The sequence below is a fragment of the Solea solea genome, chromosome 11 (genome assembly GCF_958295425.1).
Source record: "Solea solea chromosome 11, fSolSol10.1, whole genome shotgun sequence".
Classification (NCBI taxonomy): domain Eukaryota; kingdom Metazoa; phylum Chordata; class Actinopteri; order Pleuronectiformes; family Soleidae; genus Solea; species Solea solea.
Window position 1 is genome coordinate 24,931,140 of NC_081144.1, and position 20,550 is coordinate 24,951,689.

Below are 20,550 nucleotides of genomic sequence, written 5' to 3' on the forward strand. Positions count from 1 at the left end.
TGATTATTTATTCTAAAACACATGTTTTTAATGATTGTTTATTATAAAACACATGTTTTTAATGATTATTTATGATAAAACACGTTTTTAATGATTATTATAAACACAGATCATTGTTTGATTTTATTACTGTTTAATATTTTTAAAGCTGCAAATATTAATCAATTACTTTATGAATCACCTATTATTTTGATAACTGATTAATCAGTTTGAGTGTTGTTTTTTAATAATTAAAACCTGTTTGTGTGATTTTTCAGCTTTTTATAATTTATTATACCTTTTCATTTGTTTTTCTATTGAAATTGATTTAAAATGTTTTAAAAACACGTCCAATAAAAACAAAGTAAATATTGGTAACAGTTGTGTTTTATGCTGTGAATAATTAAATGACATAAACACTGCAACATATACAACATATTTATTTGTATTTTAAAACAGACAGTAGACACCTTATCAACAAAAATGTCATTCGACAGAAATCTGAGGTCTCAAGTTTATTCTGTAGTTATTTTTTTATTCACTTATTCATTTTGCATTATAAATAAATTTTCTATAGAATAATTCCTATTAAAAGCAAACTGTGTCAAATTCTGTGAAATATCATCAAAAATACGGTGTCTGTTATTTATAGATTCATTTTGAATGATAACTATATTTTTTCATTGTGAACCATATGTTGTTTCGTATCAAAACAAAAAACTTTTATTTTGAAATTCTGTGAAATATTTTCAGACTTCTTGCTTTTTTTCTTCTTTTTTTGTTTCTAAAAACATTCTCACGCATCACCCTGATCCTCTTCTGTAACCTAAAGCGCCCCCTACTGACATAAATGTAAAACCTTAAGAATACCTGAAAACTATGAGGAACATTTTAATCATTTGCATCTGTTTCCTGTTTTCTCGCATTATTTTCCCATATTAGTGTGTTTAGGGATTGTTTGTGTAGCCCTGGTGCATTGTGGGACATGTAGTTTAGCTCAGTGTGGACACTTGAGCAGCAGACGAACCAAGCGATCGTCTTCTCTCAGTTTATGATCAAACTCCAGCAGCTTTGCCGGAGCTTCTTCTTTGTGCCTGTGAGAGAAAAACATAACAAAACTATTCATTTTCACTTTAATTTGTATATATAGTATATACATCATGTGGAACTATTGTGTGTATGTGTGTGTGTGTGTGTGTGTGTGTCATACATGTCCAGTCGTTTCTCGATCACGTGTATGGTCAGAGTTTTCTCGCAGCAGGATCTCTGATACTCCTCCTCCTCCTGCTCCGTCATGTTCAGCTGGTTCCTTTGGTACCACTCCTGTTTCATCTGCAGCTCCTGTTTCTCCTGCACGCACACACACACACACACACACACACACACACACACACACGTCCATCTTCTCTAAAGTCTTCAAAGTGTTCAGGTTTTATGAGGTACTGACTGAGAGCGCCCCCTGCTGCTGAGAATCCAGCAGACTTAAGTCAGTTTAAGTCTACGATGTCTTTAAGAACATGTTCACGTGTTTATCTCACTGTGAGACAGAGGATGTTTGTTCCCACACCAAAGTCCATAGAGAAAATCAGTGATTTTAACATCACAACACACAGGAGTTGTTGATCCACTGCTGCCTCCATCACTAAGTTAAATGTCTTATTTTTGTGAATTCGGCATTTGAAATGATTCTTTCCGACTTATCTTAGTAATACAAAGTGACCACACGAGGCAGCAGTAGACCAGCAGCTCCTGTGTCCCTGTGAGCTAAAATCACTGATTTTCTCCATGGGGTTTGGTATGGGAGAGTGTGAATGGTGGTTTACCTTCTCGAAGCGTTGCAGGATGAGGTTCTGTCTCTCTGCCAGTCTCTGTTTGAACTCATTCAGACAGTCCTGACGCAGGTGTTTGGCGTCTTTGGCACTCAGAGTCCTCGGGTTGCTCAGTCGGAGCAGAACCGGAGCCAGGATGTCCTTCTCCTTCTCCAGCAGCCACTGGTGCTCCCCCTCAGCCAGGCTCTCCTGCAGGGACAGGAAAATCAGGTCAGACACTGTGTGTGTGTCTGTGTGTGTGTGTGTGTGTCTCACCATTTCCTCTCTCTGCGTGCGCGCTCTGGCGGCCCCTACTGTTGTCCACGGAGAAAACAAGAGGTAAATGTCCGTCTCTTCCTTCTCTCTGCAGGACACAATGTCTCTCACCTGTCCACAGGTAACGTTACATCAGCTGACAACGTAAACACGAGTACATGGATTTTTATCAGAATAAAAATTCAGGATTAAACCCAGGAACATGGATTTTTTACTTTAGGATTAAACACAGGAACATGGATTTTTTACTTGAGATTAAACCCAGGATCATGGATTTCAGGATGAAGATATTATTTACAGTCATGTGATCACTCATATAACCTCATTGTTACCTCTTTCATGGACTCTTTGATGTGAATGGACACTTTATCCTCGTCCGCCATCAAAGACCTCATCTCACGCAGAGTCGGAGTCCTGAGACACTCCGTCTAACACACACACACACACATACACACAGAGACACAGACACACACACAGACAAGCAGAGACACACACACACATAAACGCAGAGAGACACACACACACACACACACACAGAGAACAGCACGTTTAACAGTGTGTCTGTAGAAACATTCATTGTTGTGTGTGTGTGTGTGTGTGTGTGTGTGCGCGTGCGTACCTGTGGAGGTGTTAGCTCCTCCCCTCTCCGTTGCCGCGTGTTCTCTGACGCCGTGGTGAAGCTCATCTTCAGCGCGATGATCCTGTGCTCCCGCAGGTGAAAGGTCACATCGATGCGTCCCTCGCTCATCATGAACACGCGCTCTGCCACGTCCTCGTTGGCTGCTTTGGATTCGTCTCTATGGAAACGCTCCACCACCTTCACAGACCATCATGGACGTTAGAGAGCAGTCTAAGCCAGACCTGATCCTGGTGTGATCCAGGATCCAGGACTTTCATTATCACAATCGCAAAATAAAGACTTTATATTTATGCTACAAGGAGGAGCTGCATCTTTCCAGTCAGTCCAGAACTTTGTGAATTTAAAGGTCTGGGATCTGGACAGGTTTTGGTGTTTACCTGCACCAGGTGGATCTTCGGGTCAGCGTCCTTGTTTTGCGAGAACTGGACGTGTCGGCCGAACACGGCGCGTCTGTAGTACAGGAAGTCCGGTCGAGCGTGGAACGTCTCCGTCATCTCTCCTGGTGTCACCACCCTCCAAACCAGATCATCCACACGAGCCGCGTCACTGAACTCCATCTCATGAACACTGTCCACCGTCATGGACCGGTACCTGTGGACTGAACCAGAACCAGGACCAGCAGGTCACAACCAGGACCAACAAGTCACAACCAGGACCAGCAGGTCACAATCAGGACCAACAAGTCAGAAACAGGACCAGGAAGTAGATTTACAGATGAGATGAAACAGGAAGTAGATTTACAGATGAGAAGGAACAGGAAGTAGATTTACAGATGAGACAGAACAGGAAGTAGATTTACAGATGAGATGGAAGAGTCGTCCTTTTCTGAAGCGATCTGTGGTGAAGTCTTCGACCTTGTTGACCTCTCTCTTCTCCAGGTGATCAGATCTGTGCAGGTACTCCTCCTTCACCATGGCAACCTCAGTGCCTTCAACACACACACACACACACACACACACACACACTGCTGTAACACTGAACCTCGTGGTCCACGTGTCTTCACCAGTGTCTGCTGGTCCACACTCACAGGCCCGGTCTTTGTAGAGGCTCAGTCGGGACACCAGACCGTCCATCCTCAGGTACGGGACAAACTGCTCCAGCTTAGATTTCCTGTAGCGATTCACCTTCTGTCCTCTGGGAAAACGAGTCTCCAGGTCTGAGGGAGAGACGACAGGTGAGTCGCTGCTGTGTCACATGAGCAGATCACCAGTAGGAGGCGCTCTACCTTGATTGGTGATGTTGATGTAAGTGACCCAAGGTGTGGGCATCGCAAACGGCTGGGGCTCCTCCTCGTCCTCGTCCTCCTTCTCCTCCTTCTCCTCCTTCTCCTCCTTCTCCTCCTTCTCCTCTTCCTTGTACTCTGCCAGCTGCACGTCTTCGTCCTCCTTTGTATCGTCAACACAAACAACTCAGTGTTAAAATCAATATTTTAAAGTGACAACCACTCACTCTCCCACACCAAAGGCCGTAGACTCCTGTCAAACAGGAAAATGGAAGTTTCTTTTGGCAACCAGAGAAGTCGCCCCCTGCTGGCTACTCAAAATATTCTTATTTTCTGAGCGGCTTCAAGGCAAAAAAGTGTGTTTGTCTGAGCTGAACACACACACACACACACACACACACACACACACACCTCTATGTGTTGAGAGAACAAACGCTGCTCATCCTTCTCGATTTCCAGCATCAGCTCCTTTTTACTTGTTGCTCCGTGGATGACCGGCTCCCACAGGTTCACATCCTCCAGGACATACAGCACGTCCTACACACACACACACACAAGTAGGGAGGTAGTAGATTATTAAGTAGGTAGGTTAGTAGGTAGCAGTGACGTGCATTCAGGGGAGGCAGAGCCTCACCTGTCAATCTTGAAAAGAAAAAGAGAAGTTGATCATAAAATATAATACATTTTAATATGTCACCTGGTATGTATTACAAATCCAGTAATAAAAAATACTTTCAATTAAGAATGTCAAAATCTCTGCATGTCGCGTTCAAATGCAGGAGGAGACGCGTCGTGAGGCAGCACCTCGGTGAATGGTGTTGGTAATACCTCACAAACAGCAAATAATGTGTCGCTGTCCCTCTGTATATCCAAAATAAAACACTCTGATGATGTGCTCTGACTTTCCAAAATCTGGATTATGTATGAGATATATTTCGCAGATTAGTTATATATATTATTTATATAACAGCTGTGAGACAAACAGTACGCCTGACTCAAGGCAGAGGGCGCTGTGAGCCCGTAGATTCTTGTGCTATCTTCTTCGTTCTTGAACGCGGTTATTTTTTATTTATAATAATCCACTAAATCACAACGGACGATTACATTTCCAAGCTGAAAAGATCCGCAAATCTGGATTTTCAGTCAAAGCAAGAGGTAATAACCAAAGGAAGAGCAACACTGGAGCTGAAGGGTTCACTTCCTGTCCATCGCTGCCTCTCTTTATGTTTGATTACACACGTACTACACATGCTGATGTTCCACAGTTCTATGTTCTATGTTCTATCATATTTAATGAATGTGTGTGACCTGTTTAGTCTTTCTGATCGGCCGTGAATGCACAGTGAAAATGCACAGAGTGAGGCAGAAAGTACTGTGCCGCACTGATAGGGGGAAGTGCTGAGCCCCGTAAACACAATGGGTAACAGGTGCAGGTCACTGCATGCTCTTCTTCTACACAGAGGGCAGTTACAGAGATATTCTTGGAAAGGGATTAGGCGCGTGGACTTACAACATATATATACAAATAAAGGTTTAATAAAAAAAAAAAAACTAACATTTAAATATTAAAAAAATAGAATTTGACCTTATATTAATAAATATTATTTTGTTTTTCTTGCTATCATATTGTTGAACAGTATGGAATTGATTAAAGCATAATTAAAAGCTTTAAAACAACTAAATGTTTCAATTAAGGTCAGAATTGAAGCTTCTATTTTAGGTTCATATATTTGTACATCCATGAGTGCCGCCCCAGTCATGAACCTCACTACACGCCACTGGTAGGTAGGTTAGTTGGTAGGTTAGTCGGTAGGTTAGTTGGTAGGATAGTCGTTAGATTAGTGGGTAGGTAAATCGGTAGGTTAGTTGGTAGGTTAGTCGTTAGATTAGTGGGTAGGTAAGTCGATAGGTTAGTTGGTAGGTTAGTAGGTAGGTTAGTTGGTAGGTTAGTTGGTAGGTTAGTAGGTAGGTTAGTCGGTAGGTTAGTCGGTAGATTAGCAGGTAGGTTAGTAGGTAGGTTAGTCGGTAGATTAGTAGGTGGGTTAGTCGGTAGATAAGTAGGTAGGTTAGTCGGTAGATTAGTAGGTAGGTTAGTCGGTAGGTTAGTTGGTAGGTTAGTCGGTAGGTTAGTTGGTAGGTTAGTTGTTAAATTAGTCGGTAGGTTAGTCGGTAGGTTAGTAGGTAGGTTAGTCGGTAGATTAGTAGGTAGGTTAGTAGGTAGATTAGTAGGTAGGTTAGATGTAGGTTAGTAGGTAGGTTAGTCGGTAGGTTAGTAAGTAAGTTAGTAGGTAGGTTAGTCGGTAGATAAGTAGGTAGGTAAGCTTGGGTTAAATGAGGTTGCTCCAAATGCCCAAGTTGGAAATCCAAGCATCTCATTCAGTTTACGATTCAACAGCGAGTTTAGCATGAACTAAACTCGCCAACATCAGAACATCAGTCTGCGTGACCCTGTGACCCTGAGACCCTGACTCTAAATTGGACGGTGTGTCGTGAACTCACGCCGCAGCCCCGCCCACAGTCCTGTTTGTTGACGTAGCAGTTGAAGCTGTTCCACAGGCTCTCGATGCCCAGGAAGCTGGCGTTGTCAGTGCTGTAGCTGAGGCCGCTCAGAGGGTCGATGAAGAACTTCTCCTTGACACCGCGACACCCGGGCAGAACCAGGACCCAGCAGTGAACCCACAGGGGGTCAGAGGGTCGCTGCTCATCCTGCTGCACCGGGACAGAGAGTGAAAAATAATATGTTCAAAATCATTTTTAACAGGGCCACTGAACAGCAGAAGAAAAGACTTCACCCAGGCTTAATAATAATCGCACTTACACCCACACATTTTAGTGTGAAAGAAGCTAAACGTAGACACTGTGTAACGCTGTGTGTCGTCACGTTACCTCCTCCACTTCCTGTTTGTGAAGCGAGGCAGCTTCTGCCTCCTGTTCCGTCTTCTTCTCCTGCAGCTGCTCCTCAAAGTGACTCTTCAGCTGCCGTGGAGGTCTCACCGTGTATTTGTCCTGCGGGGACTGATGTTCTGACGCCACCTTCTGGACACACACACACACACACGTACAATATTTAGCATAAAATAACACGAAAACAAAGTACAAATACTACAAATTTGTACTTAAACGCAGTCGTCGAGTTGCGGGGCTGTACGTACCTCCGCCTGAGCGTCCAGCAGGGGGCAGTCCTGCAACCTCTGGTCCAGCAGACACATCTCTCGGTCGGCGTAGCCGCTGACGCAGTAGGCGTCGTAGTCGGCGCCGAGCAGCAGACTGCACAACAGGACGGCGTACTCAAAACTCGTGGCTCTCTGATTTTGCATAACGCGCGTGGACGAGAAGAGACGAGTGGGCTGTGACCACAACACACACACACGAAAGTAAGTCAGGGTTTCCCACTGGTGGGTGACAGAGGTATTGCAGGTCGTGTATCGAGTGAAACATTTGTTGTTTGTTGTGGGAGAAACATTTAATGTAACGATAAACAGGAAGTCAAGATTATTTGTAAACACTTGGTTAACTAGACGCTTGCTAACGTAGAGCTGCAGATAACTCAAGAAACTGTATGATATACTTTCATGTTCTGAAAATGAGAATGAAAGTTTAGTGTGTGAGTCAATAACTTCTTTAAAAAGTAAGTAGGTAGGTAATTAGCCAGGTAAATAATTAGGTAGTAGGTAGGTATACAGTCAGGGTGTGTGTGTGTGTGTGTGTGTGTGTGTTCACTGACGGGGTCGTAGGGCAGCTCTAGAGGCTCCAGGGTCAGGAAGTCAGACACAAACGAGGCACAGCCCTGCCAGCTATACAGCTCAGGATGATCAGTGGGAGAAGGTCGTATCGTCGTCGACACAAACTTCTGATGATGGAACAAACACACGGTGTCATGACACACACACACACACACAGAGACACAGACAGGAACACAGACACAGAAACACAGACAGACAGACGGACACACACACACACACACACAGAGACACAGACAGGAACACAGACACAGAAACACAGACAGACGGACACACACACACACAGACAGACCGACGGACCGACACACAGACGGACAGACACACAGACGGACAGACACACAGACGGACAGACACACAGACAGACAGACACACACAGAGACAGAGACACAGACACACACCGACACAGAGACACACAGAGACAGAGACACAGACACACCGACACAGAGACACAGACATACACAGAGACAGAGACACAGACGCACACAGACACAGACACATAGACAGACACACAGACACATAGACAGACACACAGAGACAGAGACACAGACACACACAGACACAGAGACACAGACACACACAGAGACAGAGACACAGACACAGAAACACAGACAGACACACAGACACACACAGACACAGACACATAGACAGATACAGACAGAGACACAGACACAGAAACACAGACACACAGACACAGACACACACAGACACAGACACATAGACAGACACACACAGACAGACACACAGAGACACAGAGACACAGACACACACCGACACAGAGACACACAGAGACAGAGACACAGACACACACAGACAGACACACAGACACAGAGACACAGACACACACAGAGACAGAGACACAGACACAGACACACACAGAGACACAGACACACAGACAGACACAGACACACAGACAGACACACAGACACACACAGACACACACAGACACAGAGACACAGAGACAGAGACACAGACACACACAGACAGACACACAGACACAGAGACACAGACACACACAGAGACAGAGACACAGACACACAGAGACACAGACACACAGACAGACACAGACACACAGACAGACACACAGACACACACAGACACACACAGACACAGAGACACAGAGACAAACACACATACACACAGACAGACACAGACAGACACACACATACACAGAGACACAGATACACAGACAGACAAACAGAGACAGAGACACAGACACACAGACACACACAGAGACAGACACATAGACAGACAGACACACAGAGACACAGAGACACAGACACACACCGACACAGAGACACACAGAGACAGAGACACAGACACACACAGACAGACACACAGACACAGAGACACAGACACACACAGAGACAGAGACACAGACACACACAGAGACACAGACACACAGACAGACACACAGACACACACAGACACAGAGACACAGAGACAAACACACATACACACAGACAGACACAGACACACACATACACAGAGACACAGACAGACAAACAGAGACAGAGACACAGAGACACAGACACACACAGAGACAGAGACACAGACACAGAAACACAGTCAGACACACAGACAGAGAAGCACAAACAGACACACACAGACACAGAGACACAGAGACAGAGACACAGACACAGAAACACAGACAGACACACACATACACAGAGACACAGACAGACACAGACACACAGACAGACACAGAGACACAGACAGACACACAGAGACACAGACAGAGACACATACACAGAGACAGACACACGGACACGTAAACATGAATGTACGTCACCTTTACTCCACACTCGTTGACGGCGCAGAGCAGCAGCCGCTTGCGTTCAGGATGCAGGTGAGAAAACTGACGGTGGAAGTTGTCGGCGATGGCCGACAGTTGATTCTGCTGAGAAGTGTTAGTGGTGTAGAGCCTGGGAAGGGAGGCGTCGGCGATGTTCAAGCTGGTGAATACAACATGCAGGGTGAAGTGGCTCAGTGGTCAAGACCAGTACTTTGTGTGCGAAAAGACATCATGGTTGCAATGGTCGCAAGTTCGACTCCACCCCTGGCTGATTGTACTTAATTCCATTGTAAGTCACTTTGGATAAAAGTGTCTGCTAAATCACATGTAATGTTAAAATCACTGATTTGGTGTGGGAGAGTGAGTGGTTGACAAACTAAAGTTTCCTGTAGGAAAAGTCTGTCTAACAGTGAAACATAAACTGACTGTCTTTTGTAACATGACACAAGTCCATTATCACACGCTGTCACGTTAAAATACTGACTTCTCTGTGGACATTCTCGTGTGTGTGTATTCACAGAGGCTGTTGAGGTGACTCTTCCTCCTCTTGGGTCTGTTCCCTCAGCTGCTCGTCTGTCTCCAACTTTAATAAACATATTAAATGGATACATTTAAATAGTTAAGTGTTGAACATACACACATACACACATTGTGCAGATGTGATAAAATAATTGTGACTTTTTTCCTCACCTCGAGTTTATGTTGTTTATTTCAGGTCCAGACACAGAAACTGTCGTCATGTAAAAAAACAACAACAGTAATTTTTATCTTCCACTGAACCAGTAGGTAGCTTAGCATTAGCACCACAGTTTTAATGTTAGCTAGGTTCAGCAACCTCAAAAAATAAACTACCATTTTTAATATAAATGTCCTTATTATCATTAGTACTATCATAAATGTTCTTGATTGTAGCTGTTTAATCTGTTTAGCCTTTGTTTTTAGTTTATCAAACAACATTTCATCTTTCACTGAACAGGAAGCTAGTTCAGACAAGTTTCATGTAAATAAACTTCATCATTATCATTAAAACGTTTAGATAAACTACAATATTCATGAAAGAATCTGTTGAATCTATTTAGTTGTTAAACTAATATTACAGAAGCTAGATTAGCATTAGCACCTGCTAACCCGTACCAGTGAATTTTAACTAAGGTTAGTAAACTACAGAGAACTAAAGACATCGACTTAAATTCAGTTAGTAAATAGTAAGCAATATAAAGCAGTAAGCAAGTGTTGAATCTGTTGATTATTTTTTAAGATTTAAGTCAAATATTACACTTATCAGAAGCTAACTTAGCATTAGCTCCTGTTAGCCTGTACCAGGTAAGCCTACGGCTAACCACAGAAGAAGTTAACCAGCTAACGTTAGTTTGGAAAAAAAGAAATAAACTACACTGTTAATGATTGTTCAACTAAACCTGAAGCTATATTAGCATTAGCACCTGTTAAACCTAGACCAGTTAACATTAGCTAAGGTTAGTAAACTATTACACAATGACTAACATTCAGTCTTTAATATACATTTGTATAAACATTAAATAAACTACAGTGTCAATGACTGTCGACTTTGAATCTGATGAATCTTTTTTTGTTGCTTAAACACTAGTTTAGCATTAGCACATGTTAGCATTATAAATGTCACCTCCAGTGTATTTTTTTTACCTGATATTTGTTAAAACTAATGAAATCAAAGACACAAAAAACTGTGTAAATAAAATCATCAAGTGTAAAAGTGAAGTCATATCATTGCCATTAAAACATAGATACCATGAACCCTTTGATGTGAAATTATCAAAGATCAAAGAGTGAGGTGCCGTTTGATTGGTGAACATTGTTTGACCCCTTTTCTTTCCAGTTTTGTTGCCATGGTAACTCCAAACACCTGGAATTAAAAAACCTATAGTGTTTCTTTGAAGCTGTCACACGAATTTCACAGTGAAATTTTGGTAGTGGAGAAAACCGAAAGAAGAAAATTATGAACAATAAATTTATAATAAACGTTAGTAAATACACATTATTAAAGAAAACCATTGAGTGTAAACTAGTTTCCGCTCAAAAGTAAGCAATGGGTCAAATATTCCACGTGAACGTAACGAACTTTACCTACAAATGTAACTCACCAACAGCTTCATTGGCTTCCTTCTCCGTCTCCATGGTAACCAAAAACAGCGTCACGTGGTGGATGCTCCCGTGTTGCCTTCACGGACTTTAAAACATGGGGCGTAAATGTCCATTTTATGGATTTAAAGTTGGTTTAGTAGTTTCACATGTAAATGATTTCAATGACGACATTGACACCTGTTTGTCTAAATCTCAGGTGCAGACGACTTGTTTGAATTTGACTCCTCCCACAATCACATTAATAAAAAACAATCACGTGTCAAAGACGCGAAACAACAGAAAATCACTTCACGATAAAAAATAACGAGTGTAAAATAACAGTTTGTTGTTTTGTTCTTCTTCTCCTGTGTCAATAAAGTAGCAGGAAGAAGAAAAAAAACCGATGTTGACGCATGCGCGGTTGGTGCACTTCCTGTTTCTCTGCTGTAGCATTAGCAACAACAGCAGCAGCAGAGAGATCAACAGAACGTTTCCGACAGAACCGCTCACTCTGTGCGTTTTCTCTCGCTTTTATCTGAAGCTCCGCGTCTCTCTGGGTGTCCTCGGGTTTCTCCGGACGTGCTCGGGGGTTTTCGGCTGCGTCCATGCGCGCTCCCGTCTGTGTGTCGCTGCTGTTTCTATCGCTGCTGCTCAACGATGATGCGGCGGCTCGTCACTTCAGTGAGGAGCAGATGTTCGCTGTCAGGTCGGTATTCCATCGTTATCTCATCATTATTTATCATTATTTCATCTGAAAGTGTCAAAACACAACTTTGTTCAATCTGAAAACAAATAAGGTTCATTTTTACACGTTTTTACAACCAGATTTTCACTGTAAACAGTCTCTGATTTCACTCACGAACCCTCAGCATTCATAAACAATTGTTTTTTTTGATAAATAAACCATGTCTTTACGTAATAATTCGTTCGTTGTAAACAGAAATCTAAAGATTTTCACTATAAAAATGTCGTTATCTTAACACGTCATTTTTTTTACAAGCTTTTACAGCAGAATTTAACCAGAAATCCACGGATTTATACAATAAAAAGTATCTTATTTTACTCATGAAAGCTCAAATTTAATATCAGTTAAACCATATCTTTATGTGAGGATGAATTCATTTTTACACGTTTTTGCAGCAGATTTTAACCATACATGCACACATTTATACTATAAAAAGTCTCACTCACAAAACCTCAAATGTAACATCAGTTAATAAAACATTTTTTACAAGCTGTTTCAGCAGAATTTTACACATTTTCACTCACACATTTTAAATAAATAAAACATGTCTGTGTAAAATATGTGGTTGATTTTTACAGCAGAATTTAACCAGAAATCCATGGATACAAAGTCTCTCATTTGACTCACGAATTTAATATCAGTTATAAAACACTTCTTTATTATTATTATTATTATCATTATTATTATTATCATCATTATTATTATTAATAATAATATTAATAATATAATAATAATAATAATAATAATAATAATAATATTATTATTATTATTATTATTATTATTATTATTAATAATGACAATTAGTTAACAGTGCACGTGTGTGTGTGTGTGTATGTATATATATATAAATGTGTATACATATATATATACACACACATACAGTATACACTATATATACTGTATATATGTATTTATGTCAGTAAAAATGAGTTGAAGCTGTTTGTGTTTCAGACAACGCATCAAGTCCATGTTCTACCACGCCTACGACAGTTACCTAGACCACGCCTTCCCCTATGACGAGCTCCGCCCACTCACCTGTGACGGACAGGACACCTGGGGCAGGTGTGGTTTGTTTACGACACCGTTTTCTTCCGTTGCTGTTGTTTGTTTGTTTGTTCTGTCTCAAACGTTTTTTCTCTCGTCCACAGTTTCTCTCTGACTCTGATCGACGCTCTCGACACGTTACTGGTAAAATATCATTTAGACTTATTCTATTTATATATATTTATATTGTTTTTGAATAAAAATGACGTTTAAAGTTAATATGACGTTCATTAAAAACTAAAAAATATGATGTTTATCAAGTTTCTGAGAACAAAAATGTGTGCGTGTGTGTATGTGTGTGTGCATGTGTGTGCGTGTGCATGTGTGTGTGTAGGTTTTGGACAATGGTACAGAGTTCCGTCGCGTGGCGTCGCTGCTTCAGGACAACGTGGACTTTGACATCGACGTCAACGCGTCAGTGTTTGAAACCAACATCAGAGGTGACGACACAGAGAGAAAGGTTTTTATTCTAATCCAGACTAAAACACTAATCTGTGATTCATTAATCTGTGTGTGTGTGTGTACGCGTGTGCAGTGGTGGGGGGTCTCCTCTCCGCTCACCTGTTGTCGGGGCGAGCAGGGATGGAGCTGGAACCCGGTTGGCCGTGTTCTGGTCCACTGCTGAGGATGGCAGAGGACGCTGCCAGGAAACTGCTGCCTGGTATGAAACACACACACACACACACACACACACACACACACACACTCCCAATGAAGACGATGTCACATGACCGTGTGTCGTCCAGCGTTTCAGACGCCCTCGGGGATGCCGTACGGGACGGTGAACCTGCTGCACGGCGTCAGTCCCTCGGAGACGCCGGTCACCTGCACAGCCGGCGTGGGGACGTACATCCTGGAGTTTGCGGCGCTGAGTCGACTGACGGGGGACGCCACGTTTGAGGACACGGCGCGGCGAGCTCTGAAGTCTCTGTGGACGACCAGATCTGACATCGGACTGGTGACGACTTTTCCACTCCTGCTGTTTTGACTCTTTTCTTCCGTCTCTGTGTCCGTCGTCATCTCTGTCTCGTCTGTCTTTCTGTCCAGGTTGGGAACCACATCGACGTCGTGTCAAAGAAGTGGGTCGCTCAGGACGCCGGCATCGGCGCCGGCGTGGACTCGTACTTTGAGTATCTGGTGAAAGGCGCCATCATGCTGCAGGATGAGGAACTGCTCCACATGTTCCTGGGTAAATAAAAAACAAGTCCAAGCTCTTCACTCACGTCAGTTAAATCCCATTCACAGTGAAATCACGTTCACATTGAAATCACGTTCACGGTGAAATCACGTTCACGTGGGCGTGTCTCTGTCACAGAATACGACCGAGCCATTCAGAACTACACTCGCTTTGATGACTGGTATCTGTGGGTCCAGATGCATAAAGGCACCGTCACCATGCCGGTGTTTCAGAGTCTGGAGGCGTTCTGGCCCGGTCTGCAGGTAACGCACACACACACACACACACATAAAAACTTTAGCTTCAAACTGCGTTACATTTATATCGTGAGTCAGAAGTGGGAGTGACCACCGCTAACTTAGCTGGGGCTAGCATTGTTAGCAAGTGAGGTTTTTTTTTACTGAACAATACAAGGTTTACAGCAGGTTTGGTTAACGGGGGTGGCTAAGCAGTGACCACGCCCACTTTACATACAGACAAAAAGCAACAACATTTTACCAAACTCCTAAGGGAAGGCAGCCATTTTGGGCCAATTTTGCGCTAGGTGGCGCCAGAGTTACTAACCTGTCATACCTTCACGACCGAAGATCCGACCTGAACCAAAGTTTAAACGTTTGGCGTGGTCAGCGTTATTTTCACCTGTTGTTGTTGTTGTTGTTGTTGTTGTGTCAGTCGTTGTTAGGGAACCTGGATGGAGCCGTGAGAACCTTCCAGAACTATTACTCTGTGTGGAGACAGTACGGAGGTCTGCCCGAGTTCTACAGCATCCCTCAGGGACACACGGTGGATAAGAGAGAGGGTTACCCACTGAGACCAGGTCAGACCTCCGGGCCAATCACAGCGTCCGTAACAACGCGGTCTGTGAATCAATGAAGTGTTTGTTTTCCAGAGTTGATAGAGAGCGCCATGTACCTGTTCAGAGCCACAGGTGACCACACCTACCTGCAGCTGGGCCTCGACGCGCTCGAGTCCATCGAGAAGATCGCCAAGACGTCGTGTGGATACGCGAGTGTGAGTGTGTGTCTGTCCACCAACAAACACACAAACACGCAAACTTTAAGTTCACGACTTTAATCACAACATCAACTTATGATTATTTTCATAATCGATAAATCTGTCGAACCAAAAATATCATAAATTTGGAGCAAAGAAAAATCACAAAAACTTCATTTAAATATAAAAAAAAGAAAACTGGCTAAAGTTCAAATATCGTGTTGTTCAATCGCAATGAGCTGTAACGTGTGAAATTTGTTAGCGAGCGGAAAATCACGTTTTCACAGAAACAAAAACTACAGCTTGTCCTCTGCGCCCTCTGGTGGACACATTTTGGAATTTAGAAGTTTCAAAATGTGAAATTATGCTGCAAATGTGCGGTTGTGATTACGTATCAACATCATGATTTTATCAATGTCACGTGACAAAATTAATTATATTCATTCACCTCGAGCTGTTTATGATCGGAGTAACTTTAAGCTTTGGCTCCTCCCCTTTCCTCTTATTGTGAAAAATGCTGTCCGATAAATGGCTGTTGTCATGACGACCAGCATGTTTTTAATTCAGAAGAATCAAACTGAACTCACTGCTCCCTCTGGTGGTCACAGGTGTAACTGCACAGAAATAAAACAGTTTTTTTTCGTGTTGCAGGTCAAAGATCTGCGCGATCATCAGCTGGACAACAGGATGGAGTCTTTCTTCCTCGCCGAAACCATCAAGTACCTTTACCTACTCTTTGACCCCGCCCACTTCCTGCACGGTGGGGGCACAGAGGGGGGCGAGTCTTGGGAGGAGGGCGGCGAGGGCGGTCAGTGCGTCCTCGGCGCCGGCGGCTTCGTCTTCAACACGGAGGCTCACCCTCTGGACCCGGCGGCGCTTTACTGCTGCAGCCGCCACCACCACGACCGCCAGCAGCTGCGAGAGCTCCTGCTGCACCTGTCGCAGCCCGACCGCCAATCACAGCCCCCCGCCCACAGAGACACAGAGGCCCCGCCCACCGGCCACTCGGACAGCATCGTGCTGAAAGCCGGTGAGAAGAAGTCGACGCCGCCGCCGCTGTCGTGTCCCGTGCAGCCGTTCAGCGCTCGACTCGCCGTCCTGGGACAGGTGTTCAGCGACAACACCTGACCTCACCCGACCCCGTGATGATGTCACCACTGAGGTCATGTGACATCCCACTGGAACGAACTGTGTTTACTGTGAAGCTCTTATTTAAACAAGGTGAAATATAGTTTTATTTATTACAAACTTTGTCATTGTTGTCTTTTTATTATTATTATGCACGCTAGAGCTTAAAGGCTCCGCCCCCATTCACTTAAAGTCTCCGCCCCAAATCTTTAAAAAAGCGCTAATTACATTTTTTCTGCCAGTTAGTTAGAGCTGTGATTCTTAAAGTGTGGACCCCTGGTGGACTGTGACGGTACTGCAGGTGGTCATTAACGAAATCTAAATATGTTTTTTGTAATAAAGCCAATAACTGTAAAATATTCATGATTAGTTAAAGTTAAACTTTGCAGTATTGAATCCGACTAAGTCAATAACTAAATATAAAGTAACACTTGTGTTATTTTAATAATTAATTTTACAGGTGTAGATGGAATTGAAAGTTAAATCTTGTGATGAATCTTCACGTTGTTTTACATTTTTAACACCATAGCTTTTATTCAGGCTCAATGATTTAGGTCAAAATATCTAATTCCATTTTTTCTGACAGATATTGTGATGTCATTTCAATGAATTTTAGACCAATAGTGACTGAGTTTCTCTGAATAGTTTGCTCACGAGGTGGAAGAATAACGAGTTGTGTGTGTTTTATATAAATCTGTGGTTTTAAGGTTTTTGTTGCTGAAAAAGTGTAAAAAGAGACCTTGAAAGTGCTTGAATGTGACTGTTTTAGCTGTGACTGCTGTGAGCTGCCAGCAGGGGGCAGCAGAAGCGCAGCACCACAGATGAATGTGTGGTTTGTGCAGGTGACAGTCAGGGAGGAGAGGACTTCATGTCTGCGGAAACTTGCCTTTTTTAAAGTATTTCATTTTTTCTAATCCTGTGCAGATGAAGACATGAAAGAAAACTTTCAATTCCGGGGGTTTGAGTTTGTCACTGTAAGAATACAAAAAACTGATTTTAGCCTCTTTACAAAAGACTCCGCTCATAAAGTCCACGTCAGTTTAAATCTACGATATCTTTAAGAACATGTCCACGTCTTTATCTCACTGTTAGACAGACTTTACCAACAGGAAACTGAAGTTTGTAAACCACTCACTCTCCCACACCAAACCTCATAGAGAAAATCAGTGATTTTAACATCACACACACAGGAGTTGTTGATCCTCTGCTGCCTCCATCACTGAGTTCAAATGTCTTACTTTGTTAATTTGGCATTTGAAATACTTTGTTCTGATTGACCTCAGTGACACAAAGTGACCACATGAGGCAGCAGAGGACCAGCAGCTCCTGTGTCCCCGCGAGCTAAAATCACTGATTTTCTCTCTGGGGTTTGGTGTGGGAGAGTGAGTGGTTTACAAACGTTGGAAAAGTCAGTCATCTCACGAACACAAAGATGTTCTCAAAGATATCATAGACTTAAACTTTTTTAAAGATATTATTAAGTCTTTTGTTAAAGTGGCTAAAATCTTTTTTTCCAGCCATTTTGTTTTAACTGAGTGAAGGTAACGAGTCTTTAACACGCTAATATGTTTTTTTTAAAAACTATGCTGAATGATCGTATAAGTTATTAAAGATGCAAGTTACTTAAACAGAGACAGTGGAGAAAAGAATGAGGTCACAGAGATTCTAATGTTTTAAAGACACATTTGGAAAAACGTCAAGTAAAAGCTGTTTGTCATGATTCAGTCATCTATACACACTATTCCAGAGACACACCCAGAGGGGGGAGGGAGGGAGGGAGGGAGACGAGGAAAGTTTGAATGAAAAATGATATTGTTTAGAGATAAAGAAGAGATTGAAAAACAGGAATAATGAAGGTTCGCGAGGAGACAGAGAGAGGGAAGCAAGGAAGGAAGGAAGGAATGGAGAGGAAAAATGTATGAGAGTATGAGGCAAGAAAGAAGGAAAGAAAGAAGGAAGGAATTCATAAGTGAAGGACAGAAGAATCGAGCAAAAGAAGATGAACGAATGAATGAAAGAAGGTGGAAAGGATGGAAGGAAGGAGGGGAGTTTGAAAGAAAAATGTTTAGAGATCAAGAAGAGAGTAAAAAAACAGGAATAATGAAGGTTGAGAAGGAGAGGGAAGGAAGGAATTTACAAGAGAAGGAAAGAAGCAATGAACAGGAAGGAAGGAAGGAAGTAACACATGTACAGTATGAGGAAGGAAGGAATGTACAAATGAGTGAAGGAGAGAAGGAAGGAATGAACGAATGAATAAAAGAAGGAGGGAAAGTTGAGGAGAGCAGGAAGAAGAGGACGGAGGAAAGTTAATAAGAAAACAGATGATGTTTAGACAGAAAGACGAGTATAAAAAAACAGGAATGAAGGAAGAGTGGGAGGAAAAAAGAGACAATAAACATTTAAAGAGACAAGGGAGACACAGGGAGGAGTAATGAAGGAGTAATAAAAAGGTCAGATGAAAGAAAAAGGGTCCCCACCCCAACAAAGAGAGGAGGAAACAAGGAGAGGAGGAGACAAGGGAAGGAGAGACAGTCCCACCCTGAACGAGCGAGTTCTTCTGTGATGATGTTCACACAGTAAAACTGTACATGAAGAATAAATCCATCTACAGACCACATCACAACAAAGCAGAAGCTCGCCCCCTGGTGGTAACTGCTACTTCCTCTAGGCTTCGTAAGTCTACGATATCTTTAAGAACATGTTCACTGAAGTTTGTAAACCACTCACTCTCTCACAACAAAGTCCACAGAGAAAATCAGTGATTTTAGCTCGTTGGGACACCGGAGCTGCTGTGTCACCTCTGGTGCTAGCTGCTAATGTTAGCATCCATGCCCAACAACTTATACTATCATCCAGTATGATTTTTAATACCATATTAGCATGTCCAATAAATCACCTACTTTGCAGCCTGAGACACTTAACTTCACTCTCAGTAAAAACAAAATGGCTGCCAGCAGAGAAAATCAGATTTTAGCCACAAAAACAAAAAAATTAAGTTAATAAAATCTATGTCAGTTTAAGTCTACAATATTTTTAAGAACACCTTCACGTCTTTATCTCACTGTGAGACAGACTTTTCCGACAGGAAACTGAAGTTTGTAAACCACTCACTCTCCCACACCAAACCTCATAGAGAAAATCAGTGATTTTAGCTCACAGGGACACAGGAGCTGCTGGTCCTCTGCTGCCTCGTGTGGTCACTTTGTGTCACTGAGGTTAATCCAAATGAAGTGGATGCAGTGGATCAACAACTCCTGTGAGCTGTGATGTTAAAGTCACTGATTTTCTCTATGGGGTTTTGTGTGGGAGAGTGAGGGGTTTTAAAAAAGTGACACTTTTAAGAGTTTTTAATCTTACATTTCATCCAGCGTCATCTCTCAGCATTAGCCTGGTGTTTATTTGACACTGTTATGCGTGTCAGTGCGTCGCTGTGTAAACAGTTATTAGCTCTGTGCGTTGGCTCGTGGCTTCAGTGAGAGAAACATGTGTTGATGTAATCCGCCTCAGCTGCTCTGTTTCCTGAAGGAGTGAAGTCAGTCACAGGAGATTCACTGCAACTCAGCTCATCCCGCTGTCTTTAAACGCCTCACACTTTAAGCGACCAATAAAAAACACTTAAATTCCTAAAGTTCAAATGAGCCGTGTTGCGGCTGCACCAAAGTCCATTCACGAAAGCAGTGATTTTAGCTCCCAGGGACACAGGTGCTCCTGGTCTACTGCTGCCTCGTGTGGCATTTCCACCGGCTCTACTCGCCCCGTCACGCCACGCCAAGGCACGGTTTAAGTAGCGTTTCCACTAGCATAGTACCTGGTACCAGGTACTATTTTTAGTACCTGCTCCGGCGAGGTTCCAAGCGTGCCTAAGTAGGTACTATGCGATGATTGGTCAGACTGCCGGCTGCTGAC

At 42.8% G+C, this 20,550-nt stretch overlaps 2 protein-coding genes across 4 annotated transcripts; one reads left to right on the forward strand and one right to left on the reverse strand.

Annotated features, from left to right (window-relative positions):
- Positions 1 to 401: 401 nt before the first annotated feature.
- Positions 402 to 11,789, reverse strand: ccdc135 (coiled-coil domain containing 135). Of its 3 annotated transcripts, none has more exons than XM_058643461.1 (19): positions 11,578 to 11,789; positions 10,148 to 10,187; positions 9,942 to 10,040; positions 9,455 to 9,617; positions 7,650 to 7,775; positions 7,078 to 7,272; positions 6,812 to 6,961; positions 6,425 to 6,631; positions 4,337 to 4,462; positions 3,929 to 4,088; positions 3,731 to 3,859; positions 3,503 to 3,631; positions 3,081 to 3,301; positions 2,683 to 2,880; positions 2,396 to 2,491; positions 2,064 to 2,174; positions 1,803 to 1,997; positions 1,190 to 1,329; positions 402 to 1,073 (listed from the first exon to the last, which is right to left on the reverse strand). In XM_058643461.1, the coding sequence occupies exons 3-19, from the start codon at positions 9,953 to 9,955 to the stop codon at positions 977 to 979; spliced, it is 2,457 nt and encodes an 818-aa protein (XP_058499444.1). In that variant the 5' UTR covers positions 9,956 to 10,040; positions 10,148 to 10,187; positions 11,578 to 11,789; the 3' UTR covers positions 402 to 976. The 3 variants fall into 3 exon arrangements, with proteins under 3 accessions (XP_058499444.1, XP_058499442.1, XP_058499443.1); XM_058643459.1 differs by having other exon boundaries at positions 6,425 to 6,634; XM_058643460.1 differs by lacking the exon at positions 11,578 to 11,789 and adding an exon at positions 11,225 to 11,551 and having other exon boundaries at positions 6,425 to 6,634.
- A 338-nt stretch (positions 11,790 to 12,127) lies between these two features.
- Positions 12,128 to 16,764, forward strand: edem2 (ER degradation enhancer, mannosidase alpha-like 2). Its single transcript, XM_058643463.1, has 11 exons — positions 12,128 to 12,263; positions 13,254 to 13,364; positions 13,451 to 13,490; positions 13,681 to 13,786; positions 13,882 to 14,007; positions 14,093 to 14,304; positions 14,394 to 14,535; positions 14,662 to 14,786; positions 15,196 to 15,340; positions 15,413 to 15,534; positions 16,168 to 16,764. Exons 1-11 carry the CDS (start codon positions 12,163 to 12,165, stop codon positions 16,642 to 16,644), a joined length of 1,707 nt encoding a protein of 568 aa, XP_058499446.1. The 5' UTR covers positions 12,128 to 12,162; the 3' UTR covers positions 16,645 to 16,764.
- The last annotated feature ends 3,786 nt before the right edge of the window (positions 16,765 to 20,550 follow it).

Coding starts and splice junctions, on each gene's coding strand:
- ccdc135 (XM_058643459.1), bottom strand. Junction 4,463..6,424: donor ACTGTGGGCGGGGCTGCGGC/GTGAGTTCACGA, acceptor GTGTGTGTGTAG/GACGTGCTGTATGTCCTGGA. Junction 1,330..1,802: donor TCCTGCAACGCTTCGAGAAG/GTAAACCACCAT, acceptor GTGTGCGTGCAG/GAGAAACAGGAGCTGCAGAT.
- edem2 (XM_058643463.1), top strand. CDS start 12,163: ATGCGCGCTCCCGTCTGTGTGTCGCTGCTGTTTCTATCGCTGCTGCTC. Junction 15,341..15,412: donor GGGTTACCCACTGAGACCAG/GTCAGACCTCCG, acceptor TTTGTTTTCCAG/AGTTGATAGAGAGCGCCATG. Junction 15,535..16,167: donor CGTCGTGTGGATACGCGAGT/GTGAGTGTGTGT, acceptor TTCGTGTTGCAG/GTCAAAGATCTGCGCGATCA.